Source organism: Acomys minous (genome assembly GCF_964271855.1).
Source record: "Acomys minous genome assembly, chromosome: 15".
In the NCBI taxonomy this organism is placed as follows: Eukaryota; Metazoa; Chordata; class Mammalia; order Rodentia; family Muridae; genus Acomys; species Acomys minous.
The window spans coordinates 79,550,038-79,576,917 of record NC_140497.1 but is presented as its reverse complement, the minus strand read 5'-3'; the positions used below and the strand labels follow the sequence as shown (position 1 = coordinate 79,576,917).

Here is a 26,880-nt window from a genome sequence, read left to right as displayed (position 1 = left end):
TTAAGAACAGAGTACTACCTTTATTCAGCTCATGGCTCGTTTATTAGAGTAACCACATTTGGAGAGGCACAAAGCACTTAAGTTTGATATGACTACAAAGTTACCACAAATCGCAAACTTCAGAACTTTCATTTCTGCTTAAAGAACACGTTTTCAGAACATGTGAGTTAGTTTAACACACAGATCCAGGGTATACGGGCACTGCTATATCCAGGTGCCTCGCTCCCTGCTCTCATGTCCTCTTTAAATAGGAACCCGCATAGAAGAGCTGAAATGTGTAGGTCACGATGCAGATGCTCTAGAGGGTAAGGGGCATCAGTCCGCACAAAGGGGCAAAGATGCAGTGTGCACGGCTGTGCAGGGGCTCACTGCGCCATCTGGGCTTCCATGGCTTGCGCCGTCCACTCTGGGGCTGTCTGACTAATTTTCTCCAGAAGGTTATTTACTTGGAAACAAAGTGATTGGATTTGTTTGTCCCATGTTGGCAAGGCTTCTCGTGCTAAGCAAAGAATAAAATAATGGGTGGAAAATAGAAATTACTTACAAATCAAAGCTAAAAAATAAATAACAACAGTGTTTTTTGTTTGTTTGTTTCTTCGTTTTTCCTTTTTGAGACAGGGTTTCTCTGTGAGCCTTGGCTGTCCTGGACTCACTTTATAAACCAGGCTGGCCTCAAACTCAGTGATCTGCCTGCCTCTGTCTCCCCTGAGTGCTGTGATTAAAGACATGTGCCACCACACCCAGCTTGGTGGCACATGTTTTTAATCCCCACACTCAAAAGGCAGAAGTAGGCAGGATCTCTGAGTTTGCAGCTAGCCTGTTCTACAAAATGAGTCTAGGCCAGGACTACACAGTTTCACTGTCTCAAAAAACCCAAACCACCCTCAAATCACTAACACCAAATATAAAACATAATACAAACAAATATTGTTAATGCCCTTGAAAGCAAAATCAACTACTGAACACCTTTCAGTACCACAGAGCAGCCACAGGCAAGCCTGTGTCTCAGTGTTTACTGGAGGGTAACACTGCCATCTATTGGGAAAACATTGGACTTACAAGCAGGATTGTGCGTACCTCACAAAAACAAAACCATTTACAACAGAAATAAAAAGAAGCAAATCCACTCGAATCACTATCTTTGTTTGTTTGTTTGTTTTTGTTTTTTGAGACAGGGCTTCTCTGTGTAGCCCTGGCTGTCCTGGACTCGCTCTGTAGCCCAGGCTGTCCTCACAGCGATCACCTGCCTCTGCCTCCTGAGTGCTGGGATTAAAGGCGTGAACCACCACCGCTAGGCTTCAAATTACTATCTTGGATCTACTTTTTTGTTGTTTTTTTGAGACAGGGTTTCTCTGTGTAGCTCTGGCTGTTCTGGACTCCTCTGTAGATCAGGCTGCTCCTGACCTGTCTCTGCCTCCCAAGGGCTGGGACTGGGATCAAGGCGTGTGCTACCACCACCCAGCTTCATGTATTCTTTTAAGAAGACTTCTGCTCTATGTGTATGAATGTTTGCATGTGTACGACATCATGTCTGGTACCCAAGGCCAGAAGAGGAGGTAACCTGAAAACGGAGCCAGATGGTTCTGAGGCACCATGTGGGTGCTGGGTCCCCTGAAAACCTCCTGAACCATCTTCTCCTATCTAATATCAGCCCCCTTTTAACTTAATTTAACTTGTTTCTAACTGAAATAGTTACATCGCTCTCTGCCCCTCCCTTTCCTCCCTCTGCACTTTTTTCATTTTTTAAAAGCATCACAATGACTTTGGCCTGAAAGCACACGTACCAGAACATCATGCACACGGAGAGGCTTCTATTTAGGAACATATATGTATATGCACATCCATCCTTGCATATTACAACAATTAATGAAAAAGAAGCCATGAACCCGAACCTGAGTAAGAGCAAAGAGGGGTATGTGGGAGATTTGGAGGGAGGAAAAGGAAGGGGAAGTGATGTAATTACATTAACCTCAAACATAAAAGTAATTTAAAGGGTCTCACTAGGGAGCCAGTGAGATGAGAATTGAAGAAGGGGACCCCAGGATCCGACCTAAGCAGGAAGAGAAAACAGAAAGGGCTGCACTGGCTGCAAGGGAGCAGAAGCGAGCACACCAGTGGCTCTTACAGGTCAGAGAAGAGCTGCACGGATAGTGGGAGGAACAGGAAGGGGCCAGCAGTTACCACGGCAGACCCAGCTCTGCTCTGAGAAAGGCCTTTCAGTTAAAAGCTCCCAAGTGAAGAGGGTTCTGGTTGCAGGTGTAAAGTGGGATCAAGCTGAGAGGCGTCGGACAGTGAGACGTCAGGGGGTCCACTTACCTACCTGCCTACGTTAGTTCAGTTAGCTTCTGAGTAGGAAATGCAATGGTCTTTTCATGTGCACCATGACTAAATGAGTAAACCGATACAATTTCAGTTCATTTTTCCTTATCTTAGAAATGCTGAAATACACCTGGTGCGGTGGCGCACTCTGGGAGGCAGAGGCAGGTGGTTCTTGGAGTTCGAGGCCAGCCTGGTCTACAAAGTGAGTCTAGGACAGCCAAGGCTACACAGAGGAACCCTGTCTTGAAAAAAACAAAACAAAAACAGTTGGAAGAAATATATTTACAAATATAACCTTTTCAAGTTATTTTATCTTTTGGAAATAAGCTCATGAGTAATGCATTCAAAACATCAAAACAAACAATTCAACATATTTTAACCATAAGCATATAATTCATTGTCATTTCACTATAATGAGAGTGCACAAAACCTCTTACTTTCAAAATGAACTATTCCATCAATCTGGTCAATAAATCCGTTCATACGTCCTTCTGTTATCATTTGAGACGCTATCTTTTCTGCCTATTAAAAACAAAAACAAAACAATCTGTCAAAAACTGAAATGTCCTATGTTAGCAACCATTCACATACAGCCAAGTGAAAGGCTTTGGCTGAACTCCTACCATGGCTGTGCTTGCCCATCATTTGTTGAGCAACATGTCTTGTATTTCTAGTTTAAGTTGAATGGGATCCTATTTCACTTTCTTGGGAGTTTGTCTGTTTTGGAAACAAGGTCTTATTATATAGCCTGGCTGACTTAGGACTCATGATTCTTTGGTGCCAATCTCTTTTGTGCTAAGAATTCAGACATGCTAGACTTGCCAGACAAGAATGTAGCCATTTTTCACCAACTTTCTTCTGTGCTTAAAATCAAAATATCAAATTTTATTTTTTTTAATGACTTGTCTCATAAATTCTCTGCTGACCTCAAGTTCCCTACATAGCAGAGGATGATCTTGAACTTCTGATCCTCTTGCCTCCACTGCCCAAGTGCTGGAATTTCGGGCGTGTACCATCAGTGCAGTTTATACGGCCCTGGGCATTAACTCCAGAGCCTTGTGTATGCTAGGCAGATATCCACCAACTGAGCTACAAAACCAGCCTCAAAAGTCACTGGGGTCCAAATGTTAAGAAAATAAAAATAGCTGGGCAGTGGTGGTGCATGCCTTTAATCCCAGCACTCAGGAGGCAGAGGCAGGTGGGTCCCTGTGAGTTCAAGGCCAGCCTGGTCTACAAAGTGAGTCCAGGACAGCCAAGGCTACACAGAGAAACCCTGTTTCAAAAAAACAAAACAAAACAAAAAAACAAACAACAAAAAAAAAAAGAAAGAAAGAAAGAAAAGAAAAAAATAATTTAAAAGCAAGGACACAGTTCTGCTGCTGCTTTTGTTACTGCTTCCCTGCAATGTCCTAGAAATGAGCTGAGTAGTTAAGCTCAGTAGTTAAGCGTGCTGGCAGCTCACAACAGACTACAATTCCAGACCCAGCGGGTGGAACACCCTCTTCTGGCTTCTATAGGCACCAGGCACCCATGTGGTGCACAGACACACATGCAGGCAAAACACCCACAAACACGGGGCTAGAAACGGCTTAGTGGGGAAGAGTGCATGCTTCTCTAGCAGAGGATCTGAGTTCAGTTCCCAGAGTTCACACCGGGTGGCTCACAACTAACTGTAATTCTAGCTGCAGGGGATCTGAAGTCCTCTTCTGGCTTCTTTGGGCACACACAAACACAGAGGATACACTCACACAGACATACATATAAATAAAATAACAAATCTTAAAAAAAACCCATACACATGAAAATAAATAATTAAAATAGCCAGGCATAGTGGTGCATGCCTGTAATCCCAGTACTCAGAGAGGCAGAGGCAGGTGGATCTCTGTCAGTTCGAGGCCAGCCTGGTCTACAAAAAGCAAGTCCAGGACAGTCAAGGCTACACAGAGAAACCCCGTCTTGAAAAAACAAAAACAAAGAAAAGAAAATACCTTAGCTGCAGGGATCTCTAAAAGAGCTCCAAGTTCTTCAAAGGTGATATTGTTATATAATTTGCTTGCTGACAACAAGTTATGCTCAATAACAGCTCTGTCCAAGATGCTGGAACCTTAAAGAAACAAATAACTCGTTAAATGTTTGAAACTAGTTTTATACTTTAAAAATATATACCTTTATTTTTATTTCTAGGCATGTAGTAATCATCTCTGTGCCTCTGGTCAATACTTTACTAAAACTTACATTTGATATTATTATTAATTTTGGTTTTTTCAGGCAGGGTTTCTCTGTGTAGCCTTGGCTGTCCTGGACCCACTCTGTAGACCAGACTAGCTTCAAACAAAGAAGATGCACTAATATGCTGGGGTACATTTACACTCCTAGTTTATACACAATTAAATAAAATACAGTATTTAGAAAATTAGTGTGATAGCCAGTTTCCAACAGTCAATCACCATGGAACCACCCCTCTGGGTGTGTCTAAGGATGTTTCCAAACAGATTTAACTGAAGAGCAAAGGACCTCCCTGAAATGAGCATGCCACTCCCTGGGTTGGGTCCCAGACTGAATGAAAAGGAGAAAGCCAGCAGAGCACCTACACTGTCCTGAGTCCTTACTGTAGACACAATGTGACCTGTCCCCTCACACTGCATCACGCTGTGCACACCACAAGGGTCTGTACTCTCACACTGTGAGCCAAAACAAACCCTGACTTTTCTTTTTCTTTCTTTCTCTCTTTTTGGTTTTTCAAGACAGGGTTCCTCTGTGTGGCCTTGGCTGTCCTGGACTCGCTTTGTAGACCAGGCTGGCCTCAAAATCATAGTGATCCACCTGCCTCTGCCTCCTGAGTGCTGGGATTAGAAGCGTGCGCCACCACGCCTGGCAGGTCCCACTTTTCTTTCATGACCAGAAAGTTCAGTCAAATCTGAAGATCAACTACATAATTCTGAAAACTTTTTACCTAGCTTTTAATTAATTTATATATCAAACATTTTTATTTTTAATTTTTGGTTTTCAAGACAGGGTTTCTCCATGTAACAGAGCCCTGACTGTCCTGAACTCACTTCATAGACCTGGCTGCCTCAAACTCACAGAGATCCACCTGTCTCCTCCTCTGCCTCCCGAGTGCTGGGGGATTAAGTGTGCCAGCCCTCATGCCTGACTCCAGACACTTATTTAAAAAATCATGGCTGCTTAAAATACAAAGAGGATTAAAAAATTCAAAAACAAAACAGGAGGAACTAAAGCACATACATACTACTCATAGTTGGGCTACAAATTTAATTTTAATCTTTCTAGAAGTCAAGCAAAATAAGAGAATCAAGGGGCTGGAGAGATGCTCAGTGGTTAAGAGTACTAGCTGCTCTTCCAAAGGATCTCGGTTCAATCCCCAGCACCTAAATGGCAGCTCACAACTGTTTGTAACTCCAATTCCACAGATCTGACCCTCACACACATACAATGTACATAAAATAAAAATAATTAAAAAGAAAATTTTAAAAATAAGAGAATCAATTTATCAATTCATGACGTAAAAGCTAATTGCTCAGAAGAACCAAAAATAATCCTTCAGCCATAAATGAATTTTTCCTGAGATGCTACATAAAGAAAATTCCATGAAATAGAAAATCTTGGGGCTAAAGATAGAACTCAGCATGTTAAGAGTTTGGTCCCCAGCGGCCACACTGGGTGGCTCACACGGCTTATAACACTTGCTATCTTATGGCCTTTCAAGACACCTCCACATGCCTGGCATATACTCATATTGACACACACTTATACACATAAATAAAAATAAAGTCCTTAAAAATGCTTTAAAAGAAATGTTCTTTAAATAGAAAGATGGGAACCACCTGAGTGCTTTTAAAGGTATAATCAAATAAAGGAAATGCAACAGGTCACTGATCTGGCTCAGCTCCAAGCAGTTAAGACCGGGTCAAATGTTGCCTTTCAGCTGGCCCCAGTACAAAGGACTCCTCACAGCTAACTCCTCTTGGGGACAGGAAGTCCAGGGCAAAGAATCTAGCTGATATGCATGCTGAACGGTTCTTTGACTATTTCTCTGTGTTCACATCTATATGTTTAGTATTGCAGTCACTTTAACAAGGTACTTTAAAACATCTATAGACAAATGTACATTTATTCCTCCTAGCTGGGCTCCCTTGTCAGGCCCCCGTGGGAGAATACACACTTAGTCCTGCTGTGAGCTGAGGTGCCTGGGTGGGTTAACAGCCCTTGGAGGCCTCCCCTTCTCTGAGAAAAAAGAGCAGGGAATGAGGAACAGGGATGTGAGGGTGGAACTGGGAGGAGAGGAAGGAGGGGGCTGGGATCAGGCTGTAAAGAGATTAAGTTAATAAATACATGGGAAAAATGAAAAGAAAAAGAAAAATTAGTATTATGAATAAGAAAATATGAAAAAAAATTTTTCCTGGCAAAGACATTCTGATTTAAGCAAACACATCATCTAACCAATACAAACTGAAATCTGTTCTTATTTGTAATACTTCATCATAAGGAACCCTGGGTAAGCTACTGAGCTAAATTTTACTCTTTATCAAGAATGGATAATTATGCTCTATTACAATCTGTTATTTACCAATGGCTTAAACTTTTTAAGATCCAGGAGCCATAGGTATATTCCATACTTTCTCAGCTTTCACAAATTTCAAAAAAAAAAAAAAGATACAAAAGAAAAGAAAAAGTATTATTTCACAAAATGCTTTCCAATAGAGACGATTTTAGAGTATACCACAAGCCTGCGTTGGTGTTTACATTCATCATCAGTCAACAGTCCTTTCTATTAATAATGAAGTAATACTTGGAAATACTAATCTATCCCTAATCAGTGCTGCCGCACACAGTAAGCCCTGGGCGTTACCATCAGCTGTCGTGGCTTTCTGGTGAGGCATCAGCATTGCAGCAAACTCTTGGAGCTGGTTCCCTCTGATGATCCTGTCCAGGTACATCTTCTCGAGGATCCCATATGCAGCAAGCTGCTGGCACCTTTCATCCTTGAAGAGAGTAGCCAGCATCCGAGAGCGCTGCTGTCCTAGGGAAGCACAGGAGCATCACACGTTCTCTAAGTGCTCCTTCAGTGACAAAAACAGTCTCCATCCTATGATCCCATGCTTGTGTACTAAGCTACAGACAACCCTCATTAATATGTATGTTGTATGACATAGCATGTTCTGGAAAGTCACTGCACCACACAGCTAATGCTTAGCTGCTGCTTTTATGGGAGATACAGAGTTAGGTTCTTTGAAACCCCTAATCAATTTTTTGTCAACCTTAATCAATCTGTACTTTGTTTCATGTGTTTCTGTTCAGACCCTGACTTAGCACATAGTGTTAATTCATTAGCCTTGAACTCATAGTTGACACTGCAATTCTGGCAAAATAAAGTTTACATGACACTATTTTGTCACACAAAATCTCCATATCAAACTGCCTATACTTATGAACACTAGAGGGCATGGTGGTGTATGCCTGAAATGCCAGCAATTAGGAGCTGAGGTAAATGGATTGCCAGAAGTTTAAGACCAGTGAGCGTCACAGGTCTGCCAAGACTACACGGCAAGACCTTGTCCACCCCTAGTTCTGACCAACACCTGGTCTACAAATACAAAGCAAGTAGTTCCAGGACAGGCAGGGCTGTTACCCAGAGAGACCCTGTTACGATCACTCTCACATGCAGACAGGAATTGGACAACGCATTTTGCTACTCTCTCTGCCCATATCTGAGAATGACAAAAAAGCTGAGAGTTTGGGTTAGTTCAAAATAAATTTTGATCTTTAGATATGTTCACTAACAAAGACCCCGCAGATAAGTGAGGATAACTGAATATTTATCACATAATGGGCAGGTGGTTCCAGGTGGTTGTAAGCCCAGGTGATTTCTAGTTTCTTCTTTAATGTTTACATTTATGCATTAATTAGTTAATTAAAAATGTATATGACCAGCATAGAATATTCTTCTGTAAACTCAGAATCTGGAAGGGTTAAGCATGACCATCAGCAGTTTGAAGCCAGCCTCAACTACACAACAAGTTCTAGGCCAGCCAAGCTCAACAGTATGATCTTGTCTCAGAAACAACAGAAAACAAAAACATTTCTCTGCTAAGAAGCAATATTGTCTCAATTTATAAGTTTTAAAACCTTTAAACAACAGATGACAAAAATACCAAAAGAATGGAAACAATATTGTCAAGAATCCCTTTCTTTCTTTTTTAAATTAATTTATTCATATTACATCTGAATTTTTGTTTTGTTTTGTTTTGTTTTTTCGAGACAGGTTTCTCTGTGTAGCCTTGGCTATCCAAGACTAACTTTGCAGACCAAGCTGGCCTTGAACTTACAGCGATAACATCTCAATTGTTATCCCCTCCCTTATATCCTCCCATTCCTCCCTCCCTCCTTCACCCTACTCCCCTCCCCTATGACTGTGACTGAGGGGGATTTCCTCCCCCTCTATATGCTCATAGGGTATCAAGTCTCTTCTTGGTAGCCTGCTATCCTTCCTCTGAGTGCGACCGGGCCTCCCCATCAAGGGGACGTGGTCAAATATGGGACACTAGAGTTCGTGTGAAAGTCAATCCCCGCTCTTCACTCAACTGGAGAATGTCCTGTCCATTGGCTAGATCTGGGTAGGGGTTCAATGTTTACTGCACGTATTGTCCTTGGTCAGTACTGTAATTTGAACAGAACCCCTGGGCTCAGATCCACCCATCATAATGTTCTCCTTGCAGGTAATCCCTTTCTTTTAAAATATAAATATCTAGGTTTATAGAAGAAGAGTGTACTCATAAAGAGACCTACACTGAGTAGGTCTAAATCGGGTTTATTTTTTATTTTTTCCCAAGACAAAGTTTCTCTGTGTGACAGTTCTAACTGACCTGGAACTTGCTTTGTAGACCAGGCTGGCCTTGAACTCATAGTGATCCACCTGCCTCTGCGCCCCCAAGCGCTGGGATTAAAGGCATGCGCCGCCACTGCCCAGCTGTGCTGGCCGGTTTTATGCCAACTTGACACACACTACAGTCATTTAGGAAGAGGGAACCTTAAATGGGAAAATGCCCCCACTAGACTGACCTGTGGGAAAGCATGTAGGGGGCACTTTCTTAGTAGTGACTAATGCAGGAGAGTTAAGCTCACTGTGGGTGGGGTCACCCTCTTAACCGCTGAGCCATGTCTCCAGCCCCGGCAGTTGTTAATGAGCATATAGGGCTGGACAGTGGGGGTGGGGGTGGGGCACAGCTCAGTAGTAAGAGCGCTTGTCTAGCATGTGCAAGCCCTAGATTGAATCCCAGCCCCACAAAGTACTCACCAAAACAAGGTGAGCAAAGTGAACCTCTGTCCATAATAAAGACAAACAGTATTACCTGTTGAAAACTAGAGGTTTTGTTGGGCGTGGCGGCGCACGCCTTTAATCCCAGCACTCCAGAGGCAGAGGCAGAGGCAGGTGGATCTCTGTGAGTTCGAGGCCAGCCTGGTCTACAAAGCGAATCTAGGACAGCCAACACAACACAGAGAAACCCTGTCTTGAAAAACCAACCAGCCAACCAAACAAACAAACAAAAGATTAAAAGTATGTACCTTTGTATCTAGGAGTTTAACCTATCCATAAACTCATCCCTGTGCCCACAGGTGTGCCCAACCGTTTGAAACTGTGAAATGATGTTATCAACTACAAAGTTCACAATCAAAAACTATGCAACTGAATTACAAACAAAAACCATAAAACCAAAACTAAAATCTCTCATGTTTTAGGTGTTGACAGTTTCATGTTGGTTCACGGCTACAGCTATCCTTGGCTGCATTCAGCTTTGGGCCACAGGTTGGATATGTGTGGATGATAAAGTAAAACAAGAGAAAATCGAAGTGAATCTATATACTAACAGGTAACAATCGCTGATACCTAGTAACAAGAAAAAGTAAGTGGTGGCTTAATTCTTAATCCCAGCAGTGTAGAGGCAGAGGCAGCCTGATCTATAAAGGGAGTTCCAGGAGAGCCAGGACTAAACAGACTCTGTCAAAAAATAAAAAATAAAAAGGGGTGGTGGTGAGGGTGTTAAGTGAGAGTTCTAAATGTGTCACGAGCTCTCAGCTGATTATAGTTTTTGAAGGATTTCAGAATGGTTTAGAATTAACACTCCTTCACTATGGTCTTTTCTATTTAAAAGCTGCTTGTTTTCTATGCTAAATTTAGTAAAAAACCTTTTATGTACTGAGGAGAATAAAATCTACGTCTAAAACTGAAGCTTAACAGTCTGAAAATCAGCACCTCTTTGAAGAAGGCATCTTACTGACCTAATCTCTGTACATCTCTGTCTCCTCTTCTGCAGTCCTCATTTAAGAGCCATTGTTTTTTCTTTTTCTTTTTCTTTTTTTGGTTTTTCAAGACAGGGTTTCTCTGTGTAGCCTTGGCTGTCTTGAACTCGCTTCATAGACCAGGCTGTCCTCAAACTCAGAGATCCACCTGCCTCTGCCTCCTTGAGTGCTGGGATTACTGGTGTGCACCACCACACCCAGCCAAGAACCATTTTCTTTTTCACTGAAAATTTAGACATAAACTTTGCTACGTCTTAGTCTATGGGTGACAGGCGGATATACTCACCTTACGTTTTTAGGCAAATCATGTTATTCCTGTTTTTGTTTCATGTTTACACTCACTTTAGTTGTACTGAGACACCCGCTAAGATTCCTTGCTAAGTGCTCTAGTAGTCACCACCTAACATCATTAAGCAGAGACAACTCACTTCATTTACACATAAATCACACGCTTACCTGCTGATGCTAAGATGGTGCAGTGCAAAGCATGCTTTAAGGCCTCTAGTCTTTCACTTTCATGGACTATTGTCTTATAAGAGAGCTCATTGTACCTTTGGGCAGCTTCAATGAACTTCCTTCTGTAATCAAGGACGCGTGCATAGCAAACCTATGGAGGGAAAACGTTCCAATTAGGGGAAAGTGGAAAGACAAAAGAGCAAGGAGACATTCTAAAATATGTAAACATGTAAACATTCATCAGATGTTTGGAAACATCTTGGTATATAATTCATCAATACAAAATTAACTCCAGATTAGCTCATTTGTTACCTTGTAATGTATTTGTAACTGTTCATTTGTGGATTCATTCTGAAGCAAGGATGCTCGATTTATATAAGCCTCGGCCTGAACAGGGTCATCATCTTCCAGATACAGCCTAGCAATCTTCAGGTAAGTCTCCAGCTTATAATCGACATTGTACTGTCTAGGACAGATAAGTAAGTAAGTGAATGAATGAATGTTTTGTCAAGAAAATTTTTTATGAATAATTCAATTCTAACTATGTTACAGAAAATAAGCTAAGATTCACTGATGTTTTGAAGTTTTTATCATCATTGGTCATATTATATCATGGCTGCTTCTAATTCTCAGATAATCTCATAAAATAAAGATCATAAAGACACATGTACCAGATTCAAGCTTAGCAGATATTACTAGTGGAATTGCATCCAGGGTCAGCATGCCTGGAGAACAACATGGAAAATACCCTTTGAAGTCTTTGAATGTTAATGCTTTTAATTCACTATTCTTTACTTCTAGATACCAAATCCTAGACAATAAGGAATGTGGCCATGTATTTATTACAAGGAAATTAACTTGTAAAGTTGTTATTATTTATGTTAGGAAAAAAATGAAAATCACTATAAATATTTATAGGCGTGAAGGTATATTGTGTAAAAGGTAAAAAAAGTGTAAAGTTATGATCATTACTAGATGCTTATAGACAACATCTATTTTTTTTTTAAGTGAAAGGGTGGGCTATGGCTAAGCGTGGTGACATATGCATTTCATACCAGCACTCTGGAGGCAAAGGCAGACAGATCTCTGAGAGTTTGAAGCCAGCTTGGTCTATATACACAAGTTTTAGGTCAGCCAGGTAGCAAGATTCTATGTCAAAAACATACAACGTAGAATACAGCAGTATGTCAAACATCATTAAAATGTATTTCTGCCCTCTAAGTAAAATGCATTTTTATTCATACAACAACATATAATCTCAATTACGGTGTTGGTTCCTGTTTCTTCCTTCCTCCATTGGTTGTGTTTCCTCCAATAGTGAAGCACTGGAGGCCTCACATAATTCAGGATTAATCCTCATGGAAAAGTAATCTTTTTGTTGTTTTTGTTTTTAAATTTTATTAATTTATTCATATTACATCTCAATGGTTATCCCCTCCCTTGTATCCTCCCGTTCCTCTCTCCCTCCCAGTTTCCCCTTACTCCCCTCCCCTATGACTGAAAGTAATCTCTTCTATTTGCCAGCCAAAGCAGTAATGCATTGTGGCAAGAAAAATGCCTTAGATTCATTCAACTTCTACTCTGAAATTAATTCTTTACTTGTTTTCACGTGTGTGTGTGTGTGTGTGTAGGAGGTCATGGAAAGGATTTCTATGGATTCAAACTGTTAGCTTAATTTATTTTTCATCAATAGTTTGCTACTCACAACTGAAATCTATATGAATTGTTCTATCATATTAAGCTTCTTTAATTTTTTAATTTTCTATCAGGGAATTCTTGCATTACTTTGAAAATCAAAATCAGTACTTTTTTTTTAAAGAAAGTTCCCATTTCCCCAAGTTATACTCCTGTATTTTCTCACAACTCCCACGCCTCTGTCTAGCTGATGGCTATATCTGACTTCACTAAGAGGCAATCAACAAGTATCTGCATCCATCACTAACATACAGCCTGCTCTGTGCTCTAGTTGTTAATTCACATCACCCACCAGGGAACATCTGGCATTTCTGATTGTTACGAGGCACAGCAGTGCAGCTGCGACAATGCTAACCTCTTAGCACAGGGCAGCCCCTAAGCAAAGGATTATGCCAATCGAAAGTCTCCCACCACTGCCAGAGTCACTTCTTTTCATACATTCCTGCAAGAATCCTTTACCAATTCCTCAATATCAAATTTTTGTTTCTTTTCTTTCTTTCTTTTTTTTTTTTTTTGGTCTTTTGTTTTGTTTTGAAGACAGGGTTTCTCTGTATAATAGTCCTGGCTGTCCTGGAACTTTCTGTAGACCAGGCTGGCCTCAAACTCACAGTGATCTGCCTGCCTGTCTGATCTGCCTGCCTCTGTCTCCTGAGTGCTAGGATTAAAGGCATGCCCCACCACGCCCAGCTTTTTATCTTTTGAGATAAGGTCTCACTATGTTGCTCTGATTACCCTGGAACTCACTTTGTTCCAGGGGAATCCCCATCAACACTTTGCCCAGGCTAAACTCAGAGCTCTGCCTGCTTCTGCCAGCTGAGTGGTAGGATTAAAGGCATGCACGACCATGCCTGGCCCTCCCATTTTTCTTTGAATCAAAGTCATCACGATGCCTTCAAAAACCCATAGGATCTGATCCCTAGAACTAATTTCACTCTGTCTTTCCCCGTGTTCACTCTGCCTACCCTGTTATTCTTTAGAAAACGCTACAAATATGTTGTCATCTTAGGATCTTTGTGTTAACAACACTCCTTCCAGAGTGGCCCTGTTATACTCTGCCCCTAGACAACTCAATCACTCTTTGAGAAGCATTTACTACCATCTCATACACTACAACTGTATCTCCTATACTAGGATGTAAGAAAGAGTGTTAGTGAGCACTTATACACGTCCATCCAAATCCACTCTTTACTATACTTTTGTCCTGTTTCCAGGGGAATCCCCACCAACACTTGGGCTGCATTTCTCCAGTCTTCTTCTTTCTCATAAATAGATGCAAGATGCTGTCTTATGGAAGCAACCTAGAATGACAGATACAAATGTTACTGAAACAGGGCTCTCATTAAATATTTTAAGCTGGTAAATAAGTTGCAGGTTTATGTAGCATCACGCACTTTTTTTCTTCTATCAAGTTTGCATTCACAGAACATCAAAATAGAGAACTGAAACAATACATTTCTACAATGTGTATTCTGGCAACATTCTGTTTTCAGTATTAAAATTTGCTTTTGTGTTGCTATATACATGATGCTGGAGCTTTACTATGGTTTTAATGTGAACTTAGAATCTTACTAAGGCTACGGAGATTGCTCTTGGTACAAGGCTACAAAAAGCCTACAACCCAAGTTTGAGCCCCAGAACCCACATACAGATGGAAGAACAGAACTAACTCTACAGTTGCCCTCTGACCTCCACCTGTATATAGTGGCTCATGTTCTTATACCCAAAATAAATAGGCAATATTTACTAACACTCCAGCTGGAGCTGTAACATCCTCATACTTACTTGATTTTACACTGAAAATGGTATTTGACACAGTTTTATAAAAAAGTATGAAAGGGAGCATAAATTATCTTCATTAAGGAGTTAATACCATCAGATCATAAAAATAATTTATCTTATGATCAAAATCTACCATCCTAACACAATAGGACTCATGAGCTCTGAGACTGAGGCATCTTGCCCAAGGCCTACACAGGTTCAAGCCAGACAAGGCCCCAGCACAGAAAGGGGCACTGTATACAGACAGGGTCCTACACCTAACCAAGATGCTGTTTACAATGGATATGCTCATGGCAAAGGGAAACCAGTCTGTGAGTCTATCAGCCACACTCCAGGGCACCAGGCCCTATGGCCAACTCAATGATATTTCTATGGACTTTTTGTTTCATCTGCTTTGTTTAAACTTTGTTTTTTTAAGCCGGGCGTGGTGGCGCACGCCTTTAATCCCAGCACTCGGGAGGCAGAGGCAGGCGGATCGCTGTGAGTTCGAGGCCAGCCTGGTCTACAAAGTGAGTCCAGGATGGCCAAGGCTACACACAGAGAAACCCTGTCTCGAAAAAAAAAAAAAAAAAAAAAAAAAAAAAAAAAAACTTTGTTTTTTGACTTATTGTTCTTTTACTTCTTTGTTTTGATTTTTGTTTCTGTAGTTCTGTGTGTGTGTGTGTGTGTGTGTGTGTGTGTGTGTGTGTGTGTGTCTTGGTTTGCTTCTGATTTTTGTTGGTTTGGGATTTTTTTGAGATAGAGTTTCTCTGTGTAGCCCTGGCTGTCCTAGAACTCCCTCTGTAGACCACGCTGGCCTCAAGATCCACTTGCCTCTGCCTCCTGATGTTTGTTTGTTTTTTCCTGTCTTTTTTTTTTTTTAAGAGAGAAAAAGGGGGCTGGAGAGATGGCTCAGTGGTTAAGAGCACGGTCTGTTCTTCCAGAGGTCCTGAGTTCAATTCCCAGCAACCATCTATATATAATGTGATCCGATGATGCCCTCTTTTGGCATGCAGGTGTGCATGCAGATAGAGCACTCATATACATAAAATAAATAAGAGAGAAAAAAAGAACAAAGTTGAATGGGTGGGGAACATCTGAGAGGAAGTGGTTGAGGGGAAAACATAATCAAAATATATTGTATAAAACTTTTTTCCAAAAAAAAATTACTGGTAATTAGTAAATCTGGTTTCCTGATTCATGAAAACAGAACAAAATAGTAACAAGATCCACGGCTCTGGGTTTTCACCTGCTCCTCGAAGGATATGACCCGAGGCTGGATCTTTTCCAGCGTGAAATGGTAGACGTCCTTGGCGGTGCTGTCCGGCAGGTTAGGGAGGTGCGTGCAGAAGTCTGTCAGAAGCTGCCTTGAGATCACCAGGCTGACGTTCTCATTCACCACTTGTTAGAAAATAAAAAACATGAAGCGTCAATAATCTTTTTAAGTTTCCATGAAGCAACTAAATTTTACTTAAAATTAACACTTAATAGTTCAATGTATTATTCAGAGACTTCTGTATCTTATCATCTTATGTTTCATAATTAGTTTCTTTATGCTGGATTACACTGATTACATATCTACTACAGCAAAACAGAAAAAAAATACAGTAACTTTTCTAAGAAATAGAAAAAATTGGGGAAAATTTATTTCTTGAAAATGTTATACTTTTTCTTTCCCCCTCCTTTATTTTTGTGCAAGGGAAGGCACAGAGCATCTATACAAAAATCTTAAGTGGAATCTCATTTTGAAGACAAGTCACCTGAAAATAACCCAACTATAAGTGGTTCCAAGTCTGAATTAAGTTAATCTCAAAACAAACTTAACATTGATTGCTGTAAAACAGGCCACCGAGGCCGTAAGGAACCAGTCAGTACTGCAAGGCAGGCGTGGCCCTTGTTCCAGTCAGTACTGCAAGGCAGGCATGGCCCTTCCAGTCAGTACTGCAAGGCAGGCGTGGCCCTTCCAGTCAGTACTGCAAGGCAGGCGTGGCCCTTGTTCCAGTCAGTACTGCAAGGCAAGCGTGGCCCTTCCAGTCTACTCACTCGCTTCCACAAAAGCTTTCAATGCTTCTAGTTGTTCTGTTCCAGATAACTGAACGGCCTTTTCCAAAATCTGACGATATCTAAAACAGTATCAAATAAAGACAATAAATGTTTAGTTCTAATTGTCAACTTGAAACAATCTAGAATGACTGAGGAAGAGTCTCCAGGAAGAACTATCTTAAGCAGACTGGCCTGCGGACACTGTCCTGGAAATCTTGCTTGCATTAATGAAAGAGTGAAGACCTACGTACGCTGTTGGCAGCAGAAAATCCCGAACTACAAGAGCTGAGAAAGTAAGCTGAGCGTAACCACGCATGCATTTATTCCCTCTGCTCCTGACTGTGACGTGAGCAACGGCTGCAGGCTCCTGCTACCTTGACCTTCCAACAATGACAAACGGTAACCCAGAACTGTGAGCTAAAGCACACCCCTTCTTCCTGAGTAGCTGTCAGGGTATTTTCTAAGAGCAGCAGAAATACAACTAAGACATATATTGTCTAATGCAAACTTCAAAGGTTATTTATTCATCTTACTTGTCTGTTTCTGGTCTGTCTGTCTGTTTGAGCCAGCGTTTCACTGTGATATAGGTCCAGGCTGGCCTTGACTCTATGTAGACAGCTAACGTGGAGCTCTTGATCCTCCCGTCTGCCTCTCAAATGCTAGGAATCCGGGATGCCACCATGCCTTGGCCTATTTACTCACTTCTACCACTAACTTTGACATGTATTCTGACTTTTCAATTTACCCTACTTTCTTCCATTTATCTCTAGATGGCCGTTTTCTTTACTGCACACTGACTATATATATTAGAGTATCCAGCCCATCACAAGAAATACTAAGTTTCGGGACTGGTGAAATAGCTCCGCCAATTCTGATACCTGGGTTCCATTGCTGGAACCCACATAGTGGAAGAAAGGAATTGGTTCTGCCAGAAATTGTTCTCAGAACACACACACACACACACACACACACACACACACACGCAATCTTAACAATTTGTTTTGTTTGTTTTTGTTGTTGTTGTTTTGGTTTTTTTCTGAGAGAGGGTTTCTCTGTGTAGCCTTGGCTGTCCTGGACTTGCTTTGTAGACCAGGCTGGCCTCGAATTCACAGCAATCCACCTGCCTCTGCCTCCAGAGGGCAGGGATTAAAGGTATGTGCCAGCACGTCTGGCTCTTAACAATTTTTAAAATAAATACTAATCCTGTAGCTCTTGCTTGCTTTTGCTTTTTAAAACAAGGTTTCTCTGTGTCCCTGGCTGTTCTGGAACTTGCTTTGTAGACCAGGCTGGCCTCAAACTCACAGAGTTCACTTGTGTCTGCCTCTCAAGGGCCGAGGTTAAAGGCGTGCACCACCATGCCTACCTAAACTTGTAATTCTAAGGTGCTACTTCTAGTTTTTTATATTGGGTAATAACACACACACACACACAATTTTTAACCCATCAAAAAAGGAGTAAATTCATAACTCTACATTACTGAATCTAAGGTGTCTTTTTCTTGAAAACTTTTATTTGGAATTAGAACAAAAATACCCATCTTTTTTTTCAGTGTCTTTAAAAATAAGCTACATTTTTTTTCAACTGTATGCTACACACACAAGAACACTATTTGAGGTGCTCAGTTTTCCTTCTTGCCAACATCATGAATCTAGGATCATCAACAATGAAATAATATCACCTAGACAACAAAACCAATACTAGAGATTGAATGTCTCAATGTGTACAAAAACAGTCCACCAAGACAACGCACTAACAGAACGTTCGTTATGTTGTCAGATATCTGCATTCAGCTCTAGCAACTGGTCTACTACCCATCACTACATCAAATCAGCGCCATAAATAAGAGAAAGGTTAAAAATTCACAGTGACAACTGCCATGCACCACTAAGTTCCTTCCTAAGACACAAGTTCCAAGAGGACGAGGACTTTTTTTCTGCTCTGTTCACTGAAATATCTTCAACAGTACATGGGACAAAAGGAGTACCGACTTAAGAATGGTGACATTTCAGTTCTTAAAGTAAGTCAGTAAATATGGACTAAATTTTAGTACTCTTTATCTTCTGTCTTTTTTGCTAATTTTTAAGATTTGTTATTTTTATGTGTCTGTTGGTGTGAGCATCTGTCATATAAATTTGGGTACTCATAGAGACCAGGGATTCAGGTGGCTATGAGGCACCCAATGTGGGTGCTAGGATCCCAACGCCGGTCTCTGGAGCAGTGAGCAACCAGCCCTCTAACCCTGAGCCATCTCTCCAGCCTTGTCTCTTGTCTTTTTGGAAAGATGGCTCAGCTGATAAGAACAGTGCCTGCTCTTTCCCAGGACCAAGGTTCACAAACATCCATAACTCCATAGCCCCAGGGATCTGACACTGTTTCCTGGCCTCCATGAACAGTAGGCACATATATGCACAATGCCTACACCCATACACACAAAACAACTTATAATTTATTATTGGGGGGGAGGCGGACAAAAATGCCATGGCATACATATAGACGTCAGAGGATCACTTTGTTGAGTTCAAGGCAAGGGGCTGAAGAAACAGCTCGGCAGTTAGGAATACATACTGCTCTTCCAGAGGAGCCGAATTTGATATGCATCACCCACCACAGATGGCTCAAAGCTGCCTATAACTCCAACTCTAAGAAATCTGATGCCCTATTCGGCCTTCTTGGGTACCTGCACACCTGTGGCATATGCACACTCAGAAACACAAGCACATAAATATAAAATAAGTTAAATTTTAAAATAATTGATAAAATTTTGTACTATTAGATCTTCTATTTATAGTTATGATGAATGTTACTGGACCAACTCTCCCTTTTTAAAAAATGGCTGAGCTGCACATGATGGTACATGCTTTAATCTCAGCACCTGGGAGGCAGAGGCAGGCAGGACCTCTGTGAGTTCCAGGCCAGCCTGGTCTACAAAGTGAGTGCAGGACAGCCACGGCAGTTACACAGAAAGACCATGTCTCAAGTCAAACAACAACAACAACAAAAACATGGCTAGGTTGGAAAGATGGCTTAGTGCTTAAAAGCACTTGCTGCTCTTGCAAAGGATCCAGGGTCAGTTCCCAGCACCTGCATGGCAGCTCACAACCATCTTTAACTCTAGTGCCAGTGGACCTGGCCTCTAAGGGCACAAGGCACACACATGTACACACAGATGCAGTCAAACACATAAAATAAAAATAAAAATGGCCTTCTAAAATACATAGAAAACACAGCCAGAGAAAGGCTCCTAAAGACCAACTAAAAAATACAGGCAATTACCATTGTTATGTTTTGCCCACTAGTATTAGATAGTAAAGTGCTATCGCTGAAGATAACATGTGGTCTGGTTGCAAAACACAGAAATCAAGCTGGGCTAGAAGCTTCCTCCCCGCTGGTTAACTCTCATAAAGCCAGAAAGTACTGTAAAAGAAGAATTGTTAACAAGTCTTACTTAGCTGTGGACCTAATTTCAACACTACTGACTGGCCTGGCAAACCATGCCCACTGGCCCTATAATGCCAAGTTGCTAAGAGATAACCCACCACTTTCTGACTGGATTTGACTTCTGTTCCAGGGAGGGAATTCATATTTGATATCGGAGACTAAATCAAAAGCGCATAGCTGGGGAGGCCTTATAGGCCTTAGCAGGGAAGCTGTTACAGGCATTTTATAAATGGGCAGACACACCCATCATGTTTATGTTTAGATACAGTGCCACCATCAGCTTTGGTCAGAGAAACTTCTTTTTACAGTAACTGTAACAACTAACAATTGGGCAACTGGGTGGTTGCGGTGGTGGCAGCAGCACACAACTTTAATCCCAGCACTTGGGAGGCAGAGGCTGCCACACTACACAGAGAAAAACATAAACAAAACAAAACAAAAAAAAAAGAAAAGAAAAAGATTAACAACTGGTTAGAATGGTTAGAATAAGTGATTGTTGACTAGTCATCAATAAATGAGTTTCTATATCACCCTGTCGAAGGCTCAGGGAACATCATAGAAAAGGGGGTGGGAAGACTGTAAGCGTGTCGGTAAGACAGCTCCTGGGAAAGCACCTGCTACGCAAGCCCAGTGTCCCGAGTTCTACCCCGGTAGCCATGATGGAAGGAGGGAACTGACCTCACCTGCACCAGGACGTGCAACAACTAGGAGCTGATGTTGAAGCAAAACAAACAAACTTGTAACATAATTACACCTAGAGAGGTAAGTAAGCTTTGAAGTTCAAGGACAAACTAGGAGCCGTGAAATGAGATTCAGAAAATGAGAACTATCAGAAATTACAGAACTGAAAATTATTATAACCAACTTAAACACTCAACAGCAGATCAGACAACTGAAGAGCAGCCAACCCAGAAAGCAGGGCTGAAGGCCTGTCCAGAATGAAGCAGAGACGTGAAAGCATACACAACAGGGCAGAAGACAAGGAAGTCCCACGACAATGTTCCAAACAGATCTCACTGGAGTTAGAGGAGAAATAAGACAGAACAGACACAGTGAAGACGCATTACTTAGGTCAGGAATGGTGGCTCTGCCCATAATGGCAACACTTAGAAGATCTGAGCTCCAGAATGAAACACTGTGGGGGGGAAAAGGCAGACAGGTGAGCAGATAATGCAAGACACATCTCAGACCTGTTCCAAGAATCTAGACCATTGGGCTTTCCAGTGAAGCTCAGCTGAGTAACTTTAAATATTTTTAAAAAATGGCCACAATTCTTCCACTCCCTGTATCTACGTCACTTTGCAATCTGACTAACTCTTCTCATAAAAAGAGTTCATTTCACCACCCTGTTCTCAGCTTGTTGACCAATAGAATGTAGCAGAAATGAAATATCAGTTTTGGGCCTAGACCTTCAAGAGGCCTTGAATGTGTCATTATCTTTGGAACCCTGCTGTCACATATTAGCCACCAACTTCACAGGAGCAGCGCAGGGCACTGTAGATGCCTGTGGGAGGCCGAACGGAAGCCAGACCTTTGGGGTGGATAAGTATTGACCTCAGCCAGAGCCAAGCTGTCAACCTACAGAACTGTAAACTAAATAAATTATGTTTTAAGTTACCAAGTAACATTTTTAGTGGCTTATTTCACAATAAAAGCTAACTGCTATTTATATATGTGTATCATAGTAAAGTTGCCAAAATGAAAACAAGTGCTAATATCATTTTTAGGATAAATAATCTCTAGTAATCTCTTGATCTGTAAGCATTCTATTCCAATTTAGTGGCAATGGGAAATACTGGGGACAGATATTCTACACAATTTAGTCAAAACAAACAAACCACCACCAATAGCAACAACACAACAAACCCCAAAAGCAGTTCGCTATCTGTCAGGAAACTGAGTAAAGGGCTGCTGTGAGTTAGGGGTGACCATGAGCTATGTAACGAGTTTCAGGACGGTCTGGAGCATGAGTGAGACCCTTTCTTAAAAAATAAACCAACTCATAGCCAAGTTTGGTCAAATAATATAAGGCCAAAATGGTTGTCCCTATTTAGTTAGACGTTCGCAGATGTGGGCTGTGTCCTGGCTTGGCCTCCATGTGACCCCCAGGTTTCTGTGTGTGTGAGTACTCCTCCCCTTGCGGTGCCTCTCACTCTCCAAAGCTCTTTCTCACTTTTCCTATATAATGCTGTTTGCTTAAAAAAAAAAACAGAAAATATGTATTTTCTCCCCCCTCCACATATAAGACTAAAACCATCACCTGACTTGCTACATAGTGTTTGGCATTTACTCGGGACATGGGAATCAGTAAAACTGTCCTGGAGGATTAACAAAGCACTGAAGGTTTTGAGTCAGAAGGGCCCTTAGAGGTGGCCCAGTCTCTCTGCCACTGCAGACATCTGTGTGTACGTTCATTTTGACCCTTGTATTCCTCTACTATACAGAAAATTGTAATCCAAAGTCTACCTCATTGGAGCAGAGTACAATCTTATTCCTTTTCCTCTGAAAAGAAGTCTTCTCAGTAAGCAAAGGCAACAAAGAGATCTTCTATTACTAACAACTTCTCATAAAATGAAATGTTAGTGGGTCCTGGCAGGCACATTAGTAAACCCAGCTTGGGAGAGCCTGAGGCAGAGAAAGATTAGGAAAGAGTCCTAGGCCATCTTGGGCTACACTGTTGGAGGCTAGCCTGGGCTACGAGAAACCCTGTCTCAAAACAACAAATAAAAATAAATGTTTAAACTGAAAAGACCTCCCCGCCCCCTCTGGATCCTTTCTATGCTCTAGAACTGAGAGAAAGAAGTTTTCAAGGTTGTGTTTTCACACGATGGACTCAGCAACGAGACCTATAACTCACAGCTTGACGCCTGCCCTCAAAGAAGTAACATTTGCAAAATGGTGAATTCTGGTCAGGGAGTGAATAAATGAACAGACAAAACAATCTAATCTATGTCCAAGTAACGAGGCTACATCTGAGCACAGGGAGATCCGCCCACCAGGCCAGTGTGGGCATGGGGTGAAGGTGTGAGCATGCTTCCCCAAGGAGGAAGTCACATCTGAAGCAAATGTTGAAGAACCAAGTAGTTCAGCCAAGCGAGTCAAGACAGGCCCAGCACAATAATTGCCCTCACGTGCTCCTCTGCAGCCTCTCTTCTTCTGAAGGTCTTTTTTTTGGGGGGGGGGGAGATAGGGTCTCTTTATGTAGCCCTAACTGCCCTGGAACTCACATAGATTGGCCTGCTTCTAATTCCCAAGCGCTGGAATTGAAGGCCTTCACCACTAGAAGGCCTGGCTTCTAAAACTGTTCTTTAAAAAGAAACATTTGTTTTATGTGTTGTTTTGCCTGCATGTATGTCTGTGCACCACATGCATGTCTGGTGCCCGAGAGTCAGAAGGGGGCGCTGGATCCCATGGAAATGTGAGCTACCATGGGAATGCTGAGGACTGAACCCAGGTCCTCTGCAAGAATGTAAGTGCTATTAACAGCTAAGCTATTGCTCCAGTGTCCTCTTTTAAAGCTTTGTAAGAGGCAATATATATTTTATACGAAAGGAAAAAAAGCAGCCTATATCTGCAACAACAAAAAAAATGTTTTTATATGGCCAGATTCTTTTTTTGTTTTGTCTTGCTTTTGTTTTCAAGACAGGGTATCTCTGTGTAGCCCTGGCTGTCCTGGACTCACTTTGTAGACCAGGCTGGCCTCAAACTCACAGAGATCCGCCTACCTCTGCCTCCCGAGTGCTGGGATCAAAGGCGTGCGCCACCATGCTCAGCTATGGTCAGATTCTTATACTAACTCTGGATAACTGAAAGCACTTCTTAGTGAGCTTTTAACAAGAAAAGCAATATAGTCTAGTTGGTTACGAGTGAGCTTTTGAGACAAACCTGGGCTCAAATAGAAGTTATATCCCCTTCTGGCTGTCCTCTGGCCTAAACAACATTTCTTGAACAACACACAGCACGGAACAGAGCGGGTCAGCAGCATTAGTGCTCCATAATTCCTTAAAGTGAAAGCTTTGTTTCTCAGTTTCCACCGTAAATACCTTAAAGGAGCAAATGACTTTGACAGATGCACTTCATAAAGTATGTGGTTGGCAGAACTGTTTTGTTATGAGGATAAACATCCCAGACGCATTCTTACCTGGAGAGTACTGGGTAAATACCTAGAGGGAAGGCTAGGTATTCTCAGAGGGCTGGAGAGAAGGCTCAGAAGTTAAGAGCACTGGCTGCTCTTCCAAAGGTCCTGAGTTCCCAGCAACCATATGATGGCTCACAACCACGTACAATGAGATTTGGTGCCCTCTTCTGGCCTGCAGCTGTTACCTGCAGCTGCAAGTTTGAACACTGTGTACATAATTAATTAATTAATTAATTAATTTCTCAGAAAGCAACACTGAGGGCTGGAGATGGCTCAGTGGTTAAGAATGCTTGCTGCTCTTCCAGAGAACCTGAGTTCAATTTCCAGCACCACATCAGGTGGCTCACAATCACCTGTAACTCCAGGCCTGAGGGACCTGACTCCCTCTTTTGACATCCATGAGCACCTGCGCACAGATGGCACTCATTGTCACAAATATATAAATAAAGAAAATACGCTAAATGCTAACACAAGAAAGAAAGCAGTATTGAGGGAGGTGCCAGCTAACACAGCAGGGGTCACCATTATCAAGCAAATTACTTTATTTACTCTCAACAACAAAACTCTGAAGGGGACACAGCAATGGCTCCCAAGCTCACATTCCTTTGCAGCATGACTTTGCTACTACAGAGTTAGTGGTCCATCCATTTCCTCTCCTCCCGAGTCTGGGCTGGTCTTGCTACTCGCTTTCATCGGTATTACAGGATGGATGCAAGACTTCTCGGACTAGCTGTAAGCCTTGCAGCTTCCATTCTCACCCTGGTAGAACACTCTGATGAAGGAGGTTCCAGAAGACAGCCGACGCCAAACTATGGAATGGGAATAAAAACCCAGCCAACAGCCAGGTGTGCGCACGAGCCCAGCCCTAACTGAACTGCCAGCCAACCTAACCTGCAGCCAGACAACACACAGCACGGGAGGGGGGGGGGAGGGCGCTAAAGGAGTATACATTTACACTATTAAACTGTGTATTTATTAAGCAGTAATAGACAAAACAAACAACCCCCAGCCTATTGGAGACATGCTACTGTTTGTCTCCAATCCAGAGCTACAGAGGGAAAAGCTTAAGTCCCAGATTGCTTTCAAGTTCAAACAACTGCATCCTACCTCATAACTAACGTACGTATGTTTTCTGTAATTAAAAAAAAAAAAAGGATACATTGGGCTGGAGAGATGGCTCAGTGGGTAAGAGCACTGACTGTTCTTCCAGAGGTCCTGAGTTCAATTCCCAGCAACCACATGGTGGCTCACAACCATCTATAATGTGATATAATGTGCACTGTATACATAATAAATAAATTATTTAAAAAAGATACATTAAAAAATGGCAAAAAAAAAGATAAAAACAACCCAAATAAACAAAAGGAAATACGAGGGACTACAAAAGCTGGTTTTACTTTCATCCAAATCTAAAAAAAGTATTACTATATGTAAAAAAGACTAAACAATGAAGACTATTCCAACTCCTGCCTAACAATAGTAATTCTATGACGGTTTCTATACACCAGGGACTGTACTCAGTTATTTAAGTGTGGTAAGTACATAGACACACACTCATTTTGAAATCAGAAAAAAACTCACGATTATACTACCATCTTTTTAAGCAGAAAAATGAAGAATAAAGTAGTTAAGCCCAGGGTACACAACTCAATTTCCCACTGATAAAGTTGACTACTACAGAGAAACGCAGCACAGTGGCCACACAACACACACACCATTTCAATGTGCAGGTTTGGGCAAGAGTATATCATTTATTAGATCTACGGGCTGTCAGGATGTAAATATTAGGAGGCATACTTTCAATAGAAAGCACAGCTGTGGAATCTACAAAAAGAAAACGACTAAAACTGTTAAACAACTACCTGGGGGGGGGGCACTGACACAAATTTTGACTTAGAATGGCCCTAAGCACTCTTAAAATGCCTAAGTAACGCCTAGAAACATCACTGTTCTAAACATCCTGCGCCCCAGAGCACTCTGCCTGTGTTCTCTTCTGCAGAGTTGGTGACAGACTTAAAAGAGCATCCAGTACATAGGGACCCACACACACGCTATCAACTGAGAAGTTCTGGCCGACGTGACAGCGGCCATACCTTCCCAGGCCCTGCCAATCGTGGATCAAAATGCCTGGCTCAAAATTCAGAATACAAATTTCCCTCCGCCAAGGCGCGGGCGAGGCGGGTAGCAAACTCGGGTGCGCTGAGCTCACCCAAGAGGCACTACGGGAAGGCGAGGGGAGCAATCTTCTTTCTTACCACGCTTCCAGAAGCCAAAGGAACCGCAGAGGACGTTATCAAGGACTTCTAGAAGTTGACAGTCTCCCCGGGTCTTAGGACAGCCAGGACCCCAGCACAACGGTCCCTACGGCTTTCTGCTGCTCCCAGCAGTGACCGCCACAGCCGACTGCAGGCCCGCCCCCCTGAGTCAGGCCTACCTGGAGCTCCGCAGCCGAGAGCTCCCGTCACCTCTAGGAAGGTACATTTGTGGCTTGCTTCCCACGTCTGTACACTCCTAGGAAATACTCACTTGCCCGCCAGATCTTTGTGAGAGCCGCTCGAATTCATGAGCTGGGCCAAATCCTGTCGCACGGCGGCCGCCATCTTTCTCCGAGCTCAGCCACGGCGGAGGGACCGCTCGCAGCCAAAAAGGAAACGAGTGCAGTCCTCCAGGACGCGGCGGACGGACCGCGTGGTACCATAGAGTAGCGTCTTTGT

The 26,880-nt window shown here is 42.2% G+C and overlaps 1 protein-coding gene across 3 annotated transcripts; it reads right to left on the bottom strand.

The window, feature by feature from the left end:
• On the bottom strand, positions 1 to 26,880 carry COPS4 (COP9 signalosome subunit 4). 3 transcript variants are annotated; one of them, XM_084759976.1, is made up of 10 exons: positions 26,693 to 26,876; positions 16,591 to 16,670; positions 15,797 to 15,948; positions 13,984 to 14,087; positions 11,407 to 11,560; positions 11,095 to 11,245; positions 7,190 to 7,360; positions 4,308 to 4,423; positions 2,757 to 2,841; positions 1 to 499 (listed from the first exon to the last, which is right to left on the bottom strand). In XM_084759976.1, the coding sequence occupies exons 1-10, from the start codon at positions 26,764 to 26,766 to the stop codon at positions 366 to 368; spliced, it is 1,221 nt and encodes a 406-aa protein (XP_084616102.1). In that variant the 5' UTR covers positions 26,767 to 26,876; the 3' UTR covers positions 1 to 365. The 3 variants fall into 3 exon arrangements, with proteins under 3 accessions (XP_084616102.1, XP_084616104.1, XP_084616103.1); XM_084759978.1 differs by lacking the exon at positions 2,757 to 2,841 and having other exon boundaries at positions 26,693 to 26,880; XM_084759977.1 differs by lacking the exon at positions 16,591 to 16,670 and having other exon boundaries at positions 26,693 to 26,827.

Bases quoted from the DNA above. Each gene is read 5' to 3' on its own strand.
- COPS4 (XM_084759976.1), bottom strand. From the start codon at position 26,766: ATGGCGGCCGCCGTGCGACAGGATTTGGCCCAGCTCATGAATTCGAGC. The intron at 11,246-11,406 runs GTAACAAATGAG...TTCCCTCCATAG, and splicing joins AGTTACAAATACATTACAAG to GTTTGCTATGCACGCGTCCT. The intron at 2,842-4,307 runs GTATTTTCTTTT...TGTTTTTAATAG, and splicing joins TAGAGATCCCTGCAGCTAAG to GCAGAAAAGATAGCGTCTCA.